The sequence below is a fragment of the Hypomesus nipponensis genome, chromosome 8, assembly GCF_054491055.1.
Source record: "Hypomesus nipponensis isolate SF chromosome 8, ASM5449105v1, whole genome shotgun sequence".
Lineage (NCBI taxonomy): Eukaryota > Metazoa > Chordata > Actinopteri > Osmeriformes > Osmeridae > Hypomesus > Hypomesus nipponensis.
Window position 1 is genome coordinate 12492682 of NC_140368.1, and position 15152 is coordinate 12507833.

The following is a 15152-nucleotide window of genomic DNA, read 5'->3' on the forward strand; positions in this document are numbered from 1 at the left end:
GAGAGGTTCTGGAGAGAGAACAGTACCTCTCAGTCTCCCTGCATGGTTCTGGTCCATCTATTCCGGGCAGGCCTCTGCCGTCTCTGCCGATGTGCGGTTGAACATAACCAGGAAAGTGCGGTATTAGACTTGACTGGAGGTTGTAAGGAGAGGAAGAGGAGGAGCCCGCTGCTAAATTTAGGAGCGGTTGTCGGAGCGAGGCCCACGCGGGACATGGGGTTGGGGGCTGTGTGTGGCAGAGGCGGTTTGAGGGCCGCGCTCCCTTGAAGTGGTAGCCCTGCGGGTCGGCCACGGAGAGCGAGGATGTCCTCTTGGTCGAGCGGTAGACACCCTGGACCAGTGCAACTGGGGTCCGATCCCTCATGAGCTGGGGTTTGCTCCGGTTGGAATTGGATTGACAGTGTGTAGAGTGTACAGCAGAGAGAGAGAGAAACTCAACAAGTCTGCTGTCTTGGCACCGCTGAAGCGAGATTAATGAAGCCAACAGCATCTGAATTCTGCTCTGTGGGTCTCCGTGTCCATGTGTGTGCGTGAAACAGAGACCTGTAAAGCAGCAAAGAGTCTGTCTGCTCTGATTAGCCCTGGCAACATTGCTGGACATGTGTCCGCTCTGGTGATTGACAGAGCGCAGAGATATGGTGAGAATACAGGCTGAGAGAAGGGAGGGATGGAGGTGCCGACATGCTTCATGCAGAGGGGGATTTTGGGTGAGCCTGGAGCTGATGAAAGGATGGAGGCGATGGTGGGGAATAGACAGCTACTCTGGTGAGGGGTTTGTGTGTGTACAGACAGGCCCAGGGGGGGCGGGGTGGCAACAGAGGGTTATAAACACTGCTGGACTTTTACAAGACCCATGAGAGCTCTCAATCCCTGCTCCACCCATGTCGAAGGCCCCCTCCCTGCTTCCCCCTCTCTCTATCCCCCTCTCACTCTCTCTCTCTCTCTCTCTCTCTCTCTCTCTCTCTCTCTCTCTTTCTCTGTCTCTCTCTCTCTCTCTCTTTCTCTCTATCTCTCTCTCTCTCTCTCTCTCTCTCTTTCTCTGTCTCTCTCTCTCTCTCTCTTTCTCTCTATCTCTCTCTCTTTATCTCTCCCTCTCTCTCTCTCTCTCTCTCTCTCTTTCCCCCTGGTGAGACCCCAACTGTACTTCGCGGGGCCCCAGGTCATGTTGTCGTGAGACCACATACGTTCCTCCAGCCCAGCTGCAGACACTGCAGGCTGTGGGCCCCACGTGTTCACACACAGTAAAACATGATCATGTGTGGACCGGAGAGTGAAGGCCCAGCAATTTACGGCTCGAGAGTCTCTGTCACGTCCTCGGGCCCCCGATCGCGGCATTCAGACTCTGTTAGCTTCACAGGCAGCGGTGCCACACACACACAACACACACCAACACTCTGGCTGGTGGGATGAAGTGAAGAGAGAAAGAGAGAGATAGAGAGAGAGGGGGAGAGAGAGAGAGAGAGAGAGAGAGAGAGAGAGGGGGGGGGGGGAGAGAGAGAGAAGCATAACTCAGAGGAATAGTCTAGATGGGGTCGTAAATAATAGTGGGAGGGAGTTAATACATATTTGTCGCACCTCAAGCCTGTTCTTCCTAAATGGCAGAATCAGAGGGGACTGCCTAGGGAGGTACACATACTCCTCAACACTAGGAAGCAGCGTAGCAGACTATACAGTCACAGACACGGACCCATGCTCCTTCAATGCATTCACTTTAAGGCAGCAAAGCCCATTCTCAAACCACAATCAAATCAATGTGTTCCTGAAAAAGCCAAATTGCAACAATGGTACAATGACTGATCCCTTTACACTGTACAAACTTAACCAGCCCTACAGATGGGACAAAGACAGTGCCAACAAATTCACATTAGCCTTAAATTCAACAATAATGACCTGCTTCTGTGATCAAAATCAATATGATGCTGATCAAGAGGGTGTTGAGATGGCCATGAGTGATATAAACCATATCTTTCACAATGCTGCAAAAGAAGCTGGCCTGCAGAAAGTCAAAATTAAATCTAAAAAAATTCAAAAAGAGAAATGGTTTGATTATGAGTGCAAAAAAAGAGAAAGGAACTGAGAAAATCCTCAAACTTAAAACACCTCCAGCCAGAGGACCATGTCCTACGTCTGAGGTACTGCGAAATCCTCAAACATTTTTAACAAACTATTACAAAGAAAAAGCTCAGTTACATGTATAAAACACTTAATGATATAGAACAGTCAATTGACCAAAACCAATTCTGGGAAAGGTGGAATAACATGAACAACTCAAGAGTAGTGCCACCACTTATCCAAAATGGGGAAATCTGGAAAAACTACTTTAAAAGCCTATACGAAGAAACCCCACAGAAAGTATGAACCAAAACCTAACAATCAAACAACTAAGAAAACTAGAAGCAACCATTAAGAACAATCAAAATCCACTAATACGATTACAAAGGAAGAATTGGTAACAAAGATCCAGTCCCTTAAAGCCAGAAGTTCGTCTGTAGTATCTTAAACGACATCATTTTAAACTTCCTTAATGAACACATTACACTGAGCAACAATCTAATTGGGTTCCTTTCAAAATATCGCACCACGGACCACATTTACACCCTACATACACTAATTGGAAAAAAAAACTTTAGAAAAACCTTTGATTCCATCTGGCATGAGGGACTCTACTACAGACTCCTTCAATGTGGCATTGGAGGGAAGACATATGAGATAATCAAATATATGTACGCAGGCAACAAATGCAGTATTCAAATTGGAGACCAACACACACATTTTTTTCTCTCAAAAGAGGGGTGTCCGCCAGGGTTGAAACTTAAGCCCCACTCTGTTTAATATCGTTATCGAATCAATCAACGAGCAGAGACTCTCGAACAATCAACTGCACCCGGCCTCCCTCTCCATGACACGGAAATCAAATCCCTGTGTTACGCAGATGATGTGGTTCTGATGTCACCCACGAAAGAAGGACTACAACAGCAACTGGATGAAAACTGCCAAAGTTGGGCCATGGAAGTCAATACAAAAAAGACTATAATCATGGTCATACAAAAAAGCCCAAATGTCAGGAAAAGAGGCACATATTCACACTGGGGAAACAAAACTGTGGAACACACAATGAGCTATACATACCTAGGCCTACAAATAAAAGCCTCTGGGAGCTTGTGCTTGGCAGTGAATGCACTTACAGAACAAGCTTGTAGAGCTTTCTATGCAATAATACAAAGATTTTATAAAATAACATTCCCAATTAATATTTGGCGTAAAATATTCAACAGCATCATCTAGCCTATTGCTCTCTACGGAGGTGAGATATGGGGCCCACTCAGCCATCGAGAATACAACAATTGGGAAAAGCACCGAATAGAGACTCTACATGTTGATTTCTGTCAAAATATATTAAATATCCAAAGAAAACCCGCCACAAACGCATGTCGCGCATCATTAAGCCAACTCCCATTCACGTTAGGAATCCAGAAAAGATCATTAACATTTTACACCCATTGAAATTCCAGTCCTGAGGAAACCCTCCAATTTAAAGCCCTTGCAGTCCATGAAGTTAACCCAGAGAAGAGCCCCCTGTGCCAGCTACCACCCGGCACACCTCCTTCCCCTTTACGAACACCAGACAGAATCAAACTAATCACAGCAGAAAACAAAAACTCCTACCTAGAACACTGGGAAAAAGAAACCAAGACACACAACTAATTAGATTGCTATCGGGGCCTAAACAGAAAGTATGAAATGGCTGAATATATATATACATTGTTAAGGACCTAAAGCAAAGACAGCTGCTCACAAAATACAGAATGAGTGACCACACCCTTGCAATTGAAAAAGGAAGACATAAAAAAAACGTGGTTACCTAAAGAGTACAGAATCTGTGGGCACTGTACATCAGGGGAAACAGTAGGATTTTTTTTTTCCTATTTAAATGTTTTCAAGTGTAAAAGTATAAGAGATCAATATCTGGAAAAATGTAACCAAAACTACACAGAACTTGACATAAATGAGACAATGAGGATATCTCTGGGCAAGGGCCTACTGCAAGCCTTGTCGCTAGATATGTATCTAAATGTCACAACCTGAGGGACAGTGAATCAACCTTGTATGACTGGTGAAACCTTTCAGTCTCCTGTCATCTTAACATGCATTTAGTACTGTTATTTTGCCATATTATTATTGTTAGACTCCTTGTTAATTGTTATGATATATGATATATATGTTAACATGTCCATTCAATATGGACTGCTTTGGCAATACTGCTCAACCCGAACTGTCATGGCAATAAAGCATTCTGAACTGAACTGAGAGAGAGAGAAGAGAGAGGGAGAGGGAGAGAGAGAAGAGAGAGGGAGAGAACAAGGAGGGAGCGAGAGAGGGAGGGAGAAAGAGAGAGGAAGAGAGAGAGGGAGAGAGAGAGAGAGAGAGAGAGAGAGAGAGAGAGAGAGAGAGAGAGAGAGAGAGAGAGAGAGAGAGAGAGAGAGAGAGAGAGAGAGAGAGAGAGAGAGAGAGAGAGAGAGAGAGAGAGAGAGAGAGAGAAAGGAGAAACTCCCCTGACAGGAGAGAGCAGAATTTCCGAGTGGAGGGATTAGGACTGAGTGTGAATCCATCAGCTGGGCTTAACGTGTAAACACACACCAGCATAGCACAACCCTCTAGACAGCCATCCTCATGTTCTGTCCTTCCGTCTCTCCTCCTCTCTCTACATCTCTCTTCTCTAGTGTGTCTGGGGGTCCTAAAACACACAAACACACCCCTGTTCCACTGAAGGAGGTGTGTGTGTGTGTGTTGGCATGCATTGCGTGTATTATAGTGTGGGTGAGGTCCCTGTTGGAGGGTGTCTATGCTTACATGATCTTCTGTTGGAGATTTTCTGGGGCTGAACCTGGGCTGCAGGCTTTCGGAGAGCGAACCTCCTGCAGACAGACATACAGGCAGATAGACAGAGCAAGAGATAGACAGAGACAGACAAAGTGACAAAGAGACAGATGACATACATCGAGAGTGAGAGAGAGAGAGAGAGAGAGAGAGAGAGAGAGAGTGTGAGAGAGAGAGAGAGAGAGAGAGAGAGAGAGAGGAGCAGCACAATAAAACCATCAGCTTTAACGACCGCCCTGGGATTAATAAACACTTTCTGCTATGATACCCAGAAAACCTTCCTCAAGATCCATCCGCTAGATTCACCAGAGACGGAGAGAAAGACAGAGAGAGAGAGAGACAGAGAGAGAGAGGAGAGAGAGCAAGAGAGAGAGAGAGAGAGAGGGGGGGGGGGAGCAGCAAAGGGTCGAATAAGGAGGAGAGGAGAGGAAGACGAGGAGTGAAAACCCAATGCATGCCACTGAAAAAGCTTCAGCAACGAAAGTGACGGATTGTGAAGCGGTGAGTATTTCTTTTCTTTTCATTCTTTTATTTTAAAAAATACTAAAAGGGCGGGGGGGGGGGGGCGGTGGGGGTGACGGACGTTGCCAAGAAACTGCCCCGGGCTCCCCGAGCTGCGCAGCACATCAGCGACCATCAGAGCTCGCCACTGATGTGTGATTTTTCCATGCGCTCGCCGTCCAAAGTGGATCAGTACCAGTGCTATCATTTTCTGCCATGACTCATTTCAGGCCAGACGTGCGCGGAAATCCAAAGTATTTTGGCAGCGTAAGGGGGGAGAGGGAGAGAGAGAAAGGGAGGGTGAAAGAGTGAGAGGGAGAAAAAAGACGGGAAGGAATGAAAAAAAGAAACAAATCCAAAAAAAAAAAGAAAAAGGAAAAGGAGTCATTCCTTTCATTGTGACAGCGTCGTCCGGGGGTGGGGGGCTTGTAACATGGTGACGGCCTGCAGGTCAGAATAGGACAGAGCCTGGCTCTGGAACAGGGTACAGGGTGCGTCGGTGTCTGAAGGTAGGGCGGGGGTGCAGCAAATGTGTGTGTGTGTTACTGAAGGGCATAGAGTGTGGGTGTATTGGAGTGAGGGTAGAAGTAGCAAAGGTCTGAAAGTATGTGTGTGTGTGTGTGTCTATACGTATGTGGTATACATGCATATATGGAAGTGTACACATACGTAGGTGAGTCTCTACGCGTGCACGTGCATGCGTGTGGACGTGTGTGTGTGTGTGTGAGTCTTCGAGTGAGTCTCAGTGAGTGTCGTGTGTGTGTGTGTGTGTCTCTCACCTCTCCTGGAACTGCTTGGAGGGCACCAGGCCGGCGCGGGGGTTGGCGTCGCCCTCGTGCTTGGCCTGCCACCAGGTTCCGTCCTCCTGGCTCATGATCTGAAGCACCGCCCCCCTCCGGAACGCCAGCCCCGCCTCCTTACACGGTATGGCCTTGTCGTCCGCCGGGTCGTAGTCAAACAGGGCCTTCACGAACATCTGACCACAGAGGAAGAGAGAGCGAGAGAGAGAGAGAGACAGAGAGAGAGCGAGAGCGACATGTCTATATGAAAAAGTGACAGCGTGTAACTCCAAACTACCACTCTAGCCTGTAGCCCGTGGCGAGAACAAGGCATTTCCTTGACGATCCAGGCAGTCGCGGTGGAAACAGTGACGTGGACGGCGCACTGCACTTTGCCGCCGCTCAAACTTGATTGACCGGGGAAGGTCAGCGCAATCACAGCCAGTACCTGCAGGCACCACCTCCTGGCTCCTCTCCTGGACTTTCCTTCAGGACTCGAGCACCGTACGCATGCACGTGTGTGTGTGTGTGTGTGGAAGGAGGGGTCTAGGCTGGACAGGGTGAAACCCATCACGCCGCACGTCCGATAAGTCGTAGGCTTCAAACAAGATTCCTCCTCCCTGTTCTGCTTTGCTCCTCTTGGATACGTCTACTAATTCACAGGTCAAGTTAACCTCGGTCACGTTTCCACAGAGAAGTGAGCTTTCAGCGTCGGGTTCATTTGTCTTGGCCAGAGTGGCCGGTGGAGACACCGTCAACACACACAGGGGAGGTCCAGCCTGAGAGGGGGGAAAACCGTTAGCCACGGCTAAGGCACCTCACTGTGTCTTCTGTCGAAATAAAGTAGCCTCACAATGAATGATACGTGCTGAGAGGGGAGGGAGGGAGGGAGGGAGGGAGGGAGGGAGGGACGGACGGACGGACGGACGGAGGGAGGGAGGGAGGGAGGGAGGGAGGGAGGGAGGGAGGGAGGGAGGGAGGGAGGGAGGGAGGGAGGGAGGGAGGGAGGGAGGGAGGGAGGGAGGGAGGGAGGGAGGGAGGGAGGGAGGGGGAGACACTGGGTTAGGTCTTATCCCTCCGTTTGATTTACGGAGCACTGTGTGCCATGTGGTGAAATAACCCGTGAGAAGGGGACGTTTTGTTTGGGTCTAAGCTGAGAACAGGGGCTCTCGCTCTGCACCCCCACAGAGAACACTCATCCATCCTCCCTGATATCTCCCGTCTTCCTCCCACCATCTCGTCCTCTTCTCTGCCACAGACACTTTTCCTCTCTCTATTTTACACATGTACTCAATTAACTGCGGTTAAATGTATCTATCGTACACCTGGAGCGCAAATAGAAAAGCAGTCGCCCCCCCCCCCCCCCCCCCCCCAAAAAAAAAAAAAAAGAAAAACTACCACAAGAAGAATAAACTCTTTTCTCCAAGGGGAAGCTTGGTTTTGGCACACAGGCATTCAGATGGATGTCTGAAGGGGCCATACTAAAACCATTAAGATATGACAAAGGATACAGCTTCCCCTCCCATCTAACCCCCCCCACCTAACCCCCCCACACACACACACAACCACCTCCACACGCAGACTATATCCTGAATAATAGTATTCCAGCGTGTGCGTTAACCTGTGCCTCGGCGAGGGGACCCCCTCCGGTTCCTGACGGATGCTTCTAGAAGACAATACATCAGCCCTACAGCTGCAGAGAGAAGCGCAGGGCCGAGACAACCTCTGTGGCGTGGACGCTGATCTGACGCCCACCTACAAAACGCCCTCCTACCCCATGTCCCCTTCCAAACAGATGCACAAGCTGTTTCTTTGGAGAGAGAAAAAATAATATATATATATATAAAATAAAAGTCGATGATTAAACCCATCCTTTTCCCCCCATCACTGGACTCTATATCCTTGGCTTCAGTCAGGTTTCCTACAGCGTTCAGTAGGAATGTTATCCTCCAGTGTCGGAGAGCAGAGCAGAGGGCCGCAGAAAGAGCCCCCGTGTGAAACCTAACCGCCATAACGACCACGGCAGCGTCCTACCTTGGGCTCCTTGGTCGGCGCCTCGTCTTTGGCCCCGGGGACCACTTTAAACGTTATGGCCCCTTGAGACTTGGCCTAAAACACAGGAGAGAGGGAGAGGGAGGGAGGGAGAGAGACAGAGAGAGAGAAAGAGAGAGAGGGGGGGGGGGGACATGGAGGTAGGTTCAGGAAAACAAGATGAGAGGTAAAGGAGAATTACAAAACGTCCTTTTTTTTCCTTCCCTCATAATAAATAACTATCCAGGTAATTCAATGACAGACTCTTAATATGAAGGGCTATCTATTTTTCAACAATAGAGGGCTATTAGGCTAGGATGACAGTCTGGGAGGGAGAGCCAAGAGGACTCATGAAATATACACTCGAGAGCTGTGGCCCTCTCTCTCTTTCACTCTATTTCTCTCTCTCGTTCATATGTGGCTCCCTTTCCCACTCCCTGGAACAGCCATGCCAGACTGAGGCCTGTGGCGGAGCTCGTCTGGAGGGACTACAGAGTCAGAGGCTGCCCTGGCTTTCTCCCTGGGGACAGTGGGAGCTGATTTGAGGGTTGAGGCCTGTGGCGGAGCTCGCCTGGAGGGACTACACAATCAGGGCTTGCTCAGGCTTGCTCCAGGGGCACTCAGCGAGCTGATCTAAGGGGTTGAGGCCTGTGGCGGAGCTCGCTTGGAGGGACTACACAGTCAGGGGCCTCCTCAAGGGGGACTATGTGGCTCTCTACATGTGGTCCCAGAGTGGAGTAGATCACAAACGGTCACAAACACAAACTTGCTTGTCTTGTTCAGGGAGAGAGCGTTGTTAGAAACAGCAGGCTGACAGTAAAACAGAAACACACACAGACACCCACACAGGCAGAGCGCGCGCACACACACACACACACACACACACTGAGGCAAAACGACACATACCAGAATGTGAATGATTTCTTCAGGTTTCTTGTCATCTACTGGAATCCCATTGACTTCCCTCAACTCATCCCCGACATGGATCAGACCTGGAGCAGGGAGGAGAGAGGTCACACACACACACACACACACACACAGAGGACAGAACAGAGATGACTCACCACTCCTGTCGGCTGCTCCGCCCCTCATGATCCTCGCCACGATGACGGCGCCTGTGTGCTCGTCTCGCTTTATTGTGGCTCCCTACATCACAGAGAGAGAGAGAGAGAGAAAGAGAGAGAGAGAGAGAGAAAGAGAGAGAGAGAGAGAGAGAGAGAGAGAGAGAGACAGACAGACAGACAGACCGACAGAGACACAGACAGATGCAATGTTAGAAATATCAGCATCGCTTTGAGCCGATGGTCCATAACAGCTCAATTTCCGCACCACTAAACAATCCTCTCAAACCATCCTTAGACAGCCCTGTTCAAATCTCCCAGGTCTAATATCCCAGCGTTCAGGATGGATCTGACCATATAACAAGCCTGTGTTAGTACAGGTGGAGTACTAGTCCATATAGCCTCATCCAGTACATCATCCCTGGTCTCCCAGCCCCTGACAGGCAGACAGGAGAGGTGAAGGGGCCCGGGGCCCAGAGCCCCAGCCCAGCGGGGGGACTCCAGACACGCAGTGTTGACACTGCAGTCTTGACTGCCTCCGTACAGACATGGGGAGCGAGAGACCGAACGAGGGAGAGAGAGAGACACATCAGAGAGAGAGTGAGAGAGTGAGAGAGAGAGAGAGAGAGAGAGAGAGAGAGAGAGAGAGAGAGGGGGGAGAGAGCGAGTAAGAAATGGAGAAGAGACGATGAGACGCAGCAGAGCCAGGGGGTTGAGTTTCCCCGTCCTCTCTCCTCCTTCTCTCCCTCTCTTTTTTTCTTCTCCCCCCTCCGTCTTCCTCTCCCCCAGACCGCCAGTTTTCTCAGCGGGCGATGCGTTTGCCAGGTCACCTTCTCTGCTTCACTCGCTGTGGGGAGACAACGGGGAGAGAGGGTGCCAGCACTGCCCCTCTACCCCCCGCCGCCCCCCTCCCCAAACAAGGCAGGGTACCCTTCTGGGGCCCCAGGGCTGGACGCTCACTGGCGGTCAGACAGAGAGAGAAACAGACAAGCGAAAACCGCCGCGGCCTTCGACAGCCCCGCCCTGAACCAGACAGACGTTCCCGTCCCAGACGGGCCGTCTAGACGTCCGGAGGAGGACGTCGCAGCTCTCTCGCCCTCTCTTTTTGGTTCTCTCTCTCTGTCGTTCTCCCTGTTCTTCCCATTATCATCATCTTTAGGACTGTTATTGTTTTGAGAGAGAGAGAAAGAGAGAGGAAGGGGCTCATCATTCCTCTGCGAGGCGGTGTTTCGTTTCACCTGTCTGATCCAGCGCACGGCTCGCGTACGGCTCGCGCGCGTGTGTGTGTGTCTCTGTGTGCCTCGACGCCACTGGTCATCCAAAAGACACATCCCCTGCGTCAGAGGACACTAGTATCTGGCTTCCATTCCCTGGTTAACCCCCCCCCCCCCCCCCCCCCCCCACCACCCCCTGATATCCCGTCCGCTGTCCCGGCTGTCACCGCTCAGAGGAAGCCCAGCATCACGGGGGCTGTGGGGGACACGTCAACAACCCCCCCGCCCCCCTCCCCCAAAACCGTCATCTGCTTAGTACCACTCTCTCCGCCGCCACCGCCGCCGCAGCCTCCCCCGTCAGCCTGACGGCTAGCCCGAGCCGCGCTCGCACCTAATGGCTCCCCTCCCATAATCGCTTCCTCAAGGTCGCCCGGAGAGAGAGAGGCGCGGGGCGGCCCGAAACGGGCCGGGACGCCGGTGTGGGAGGGAAGGACCCGGAGATGTTCATACGCCGACGCCTAATGGAATAATTGGGCCGAGTGACGCAGCGTGAGAGGTTTCAGTAGGAGCTATATCAGAGGAGGGGGGGGGTCAGAGAGAGGGGAGCCCCCCGGTGACCCCGGTGTCAGGGTCGCACTCTGCCTCTCGCCGTGACTGGAACCAGCTGTGTGTGATGCAATAGCCTCCAGCCAGAGGAGAAAGGGAGAGAGAGAGGAAGAGGGGCGACCGAGAACACACGCACACACACACACACACACACACACACACACAGACGCAAGTCAACGGAGGGTCTCAGGGGGGCCATCAGACGTCTGTGTGCGCGTGTGTATGTGTGTGTCTTACTGTCTGTGTGTGTGTGTGTGTGTGTGTCCGTTTGTTTGGCCAGAAGCCAATCTTGAGTGTGATGGATGTTTTGGTGCCGTCTCTCTGGTGACTGGTGGCTGGTTAGAGGGTAAACAAGCAAGCTCGAGCCCTCTGGTCTGTCACCACCCACACCAGCCGTCTGCAGACTGCTAAGCATAGACACTCAATTCAATCAGACAGTGTTATTGCCTGGTTGAAAAACAGGGTTTTCTTTGCAAAACGCATACTGTTGTGTTGTCAACATTCAAAGCGGGTTATGGGAGACACGACAAATATCCTTGTCTCAGAGGCCAAGTGCTTCAAGCTATATGTCAGACAGGGAAAACATCAATGAATCAGCGTTTTCTGGTTTAGAAATACCCATGATGTGGAGTGACGGCAGGGATATGCAGCCATCTCCACCGCTAAAATAATGTTAGCTCAGAGTTAGCGGACGTTACAAACTAGCCTCCAGGGTGAGGGGGCCCGTCCAGCGAGCGCAGCCAGGACAGGGGGTGTGTTTCCTGGACAGCCTTGTTATGAACTCAGCTTCGGTAGCCAAATGAGGTCTGGTTGATAAGAGGACGGAGCGCGGCCAAAACATCAGACAGACCGGCTTGGAGGGGAAGGAGGGGCGAGAGAGGGAGAGAGAGAAGGAGAGAGAGGCAGAGCGCGAGAGAGGGAGAGAGATAGGCGGACAGACGGAGAAAAAGAAAGAGAGAGAGAGAAAAAAAAGGAGAAAAGAGAGATAGAACAGGAAATGAGTTGCTCCATGCCAGGGCCCTGCCTGGTGTTCTGGCCCGAGAAGGAAGCCTCGCGGTGGGGGAGAGACAGGAGTGTAGGGGCCTGGAGACATGCGTCTAACCTGGAGGCAGGGTTTCTTGGCCTCATCAGCCAGCACACAGACGGAGGTCCGTCTAACATCCACTTCAGAGAGTCTGCTAAGACAGCCTTCTGACCTGTTGGGTGTCGAGTTGTGGACTTAACCTGGAAGGTGTCAGCCGAACACCTCGTGGTCCGCGAATAGCACGTTGAACTGAGCTCACCGGACAACAGCAGCCCTGGAACCCCCCCTTGACCCAGGCCTCACCTCAGCCCACCTGGAGAGCAAGTCTCTGACCCAGCTCTCCGTGACCCATCACTCCCTCCCCCAACGCCGCCAGCACCGGGCCAGTACAGCCTCCTCAGCGCTGTTTATGGTGGAGTTGGCCCACCGTGACCTGACACCTCAGCCCACCTCCAGCTGCTCCAGGCCCCTGGCTCAGGCCTCCCCCTGCTCTGCCCTAACCGGTTCCTGTGGAGAACTCCCATCAACGTCGCCGATGCGTGGCTACTAACGACGACAGCTAACGCTCTGTTAAACAAACACATAAACAGAGGGACCGCAAAAGGTAAATAAGCTCCGGGCCGCGGGGCGGGGGCGGGGCTAAGGTGGATAAAGATGTGTGGGTGTGTGTGTGTGTGTACAGTACCGTCATCTCACGGCCGGAGGGGTTTACCTCAGAACCGTCAACACACACTGGCACATGGAAGCCATTTCGGGTCTATGCTCACTGGAAAGGACACCAGCAGGGTGAGACAGTGTGTGTGTGTGTGTGTGTGTGTGTGTGTGTGTGTGCGCGATTGTGTGTGTGTACTACATGTCTATGTGAGTGACTCACCAGCCAGACAGGCAGAAGAGACCTGGAGACTTGATGATTGATGCTGGCCAATCACTAAGTCTGATGAACGAGCTATGCTGAACTCGTAATTGGAGAGGGGGGGGGGGCGCCACTTAACCATCAAGTGGCTAAAAAGCTCCTCGCTCCGCTCCCTCACCGACAGGAGAGGGAAAACTCTGCCTTTTTCGTGACGCGTTGTGGTACTTTTGCACGACAACTCAATTCTCGGGAGAAACTCCAGACGTCTCGACCTCTCGAGACGACAACAGAACAACGGGGCAATCACAGCCGGGGGGACCTAGAGAGAGCGCGCGAGGCAGAGGGGAGGCACGGAGCCGAGAGGTCAAAGAGAAAGAAAAGAGAGAGAGAGACATGAAGACACACAGAGAGAGAGAGAGCGAGCGAGCGAGAGAGAGCGAGAAAGAGAGAGACATTGTGGTGGGATCAGAAGGGCCTTGTAGCCGACGCGGCCAATTACTCATCAGTAAGGTGATCCCTGAGGCCTGGTGCTCCTGACGTGATCAGATCCATATGGCCAGGCTCGCGCTTGCGCCGCCTTTACTAGATTCCTAACACATAAATGCTCCTGATTGTTATTCTAGGCCTGGCCTGAACTCAATAGCTTAATCTCAGCGGTGTGATTGAGAATTGGAGCGATCCTCGTCTGCATCAGAACATTACTCTCTCTCTCCCCCTCGGAGCCCCCAGACATGGCCCGTGGTATTAAGTATGTGCTGACAAACGACTCCCACGTCACTCGGTCGCCCCGACCCAGCGGATGGAGGGCTGGATGGGAGGGGAACGAGGTAGCGGGATCCCCGGGACCGAGAACGGCTCGTTTACACGCCGCGCGTCGCCTTCCTGAGAAGTGACGGGATTTGGGGGGGGGGGGTGACATCATCCAGGGGGGGGGGAGCTTTCGTCACACGCTCGCCCGCATGGAACCTGAGGAGATGTGGAGCGGACTGACTGACCCAATCGATTTACAGGGCTGGCTGGCTGGCTGATTGGCTGACTGGCTGGCTGGCGTGCTCGTACACCCCCCGCCTCCACCACCACCCACCCACCCACCCACCCACTCACCACCAACCCCAACCTGCCAGCGAAAACAAGCAGGCGGCTCCATTTCACACAGCAAGCCCTGCGCTCCTAACAAGCGCTCGCAACAGAGTGACCGAGGGACAGCGTCGAGCGCCTGAGACAAGTGAAAACAAACGGCGGCGGTCGGCCCCGCCGGCGGACGTGTTTTGACATGATGTCACTTAACGGCAAAGTGGAACGGCGACAATAAGCCGCGCCCGCCACCGTGTTGACTCGAGTGTTTGGAGGTCTAAATCCAGATCTAATGGAAGCCACATGCTGCCATTCTTCTGACCAGATGTTGACCGTGGAAACCACGATCAGAAACGGCGTGTATGAGGCCTCCCGGAGATTAAAATGCAATTAGCTCCAATCATAAGGTGGTGTAAAAGGTGCCAGCCCCTGTTACCTCAGCGAGACGGCATATCGCACTCATAACACGGCGGATCATTCCGGAACGACGGCAGGCACGTTTATGAGCGCTTTAGCCTCCCAGGCGATACAGTGTGTTGTGTTCCAAAGAAAAGCAATGAAACTGATACACTGTCATAATTAGGTCAGTTATGATTGGAAAACTCACCGGGTGCTTTGGTTTTAAGGCTGTAGAACATACATTAAACCCACAGCGAAGACATTGTCACTGGCAGACATGACACCCAACAGCCAGGGAGGGAGGGAGGGAGGGAGGGAGGGAGAGAGAGATATAGAGAGAGAGAGAGAGATATAGAGAGAGAGAGATATAGAGAGAGAGAGAGAGATATAGAGAGAGAGAGAGAGAGAGAGAGAGAGAGAGAGAGAGAGAGAGAGGGAGGGAGGGAGGGAGCGAGAGAGAGAGAGAGAGAGAGAGAGAGAGAGAGAGAGAGAGGGAGGGAGGGAGAGAGAGAGAGAGAGAGAGAGAGAGAGAGAGAGAGAGAGAGAGAGAGAGAGAGAGAGAGAGAGAGAGAGAGAGAGAGAGAGAGAGAGAGAGAGAGAGAGAGAGAGAGAGAGAGAGAGAGAGAGAGAGAGAGAGAGAGAGAGAGAGAGTTGTTCCAGGTTCTTCGGGGTAGTGGTGATCCCCCTCTGGACCACAGGGCTCCTGCAGCTCTGCTGTCCCCTCTGGTTGAC

General features: G+C 52.0%; 1 protein-coding gene across 1 annotated transcript in view; it reads right to left on the reverse strand.

Annotated features, from left to right (window-relative positions):
• Positions 1-15152, reverse strand: part of mpp7a (MAGUK p55 scaffold protein 7a) — a 114672-nt gene that overhangs the window by 34804 nt on the left and 64716 nt on the right. The window contains exons 8-12 of the mRNA XM_084702535.1: positions 9254-9335; positions 9096-9181; positions 8193-8267; positions 6159-6355; positions 4852-4916 (exon numbers count right to left, since the gene is read on the reverse strand). Of these exons, the coding sequence (XP_084558661.1) occupies positions 4852-4916; positions 6159-6355; positions 8193-8267; positions 9096-9181; positions 9254-9335 (505 nt within the window). The remainder of the gene's footprint in view (positions 1-4851; positions 4917-6158; positions 6356-8192; positions 8268-9095; positions 9182-9253; positions 9336-15152) is intronic.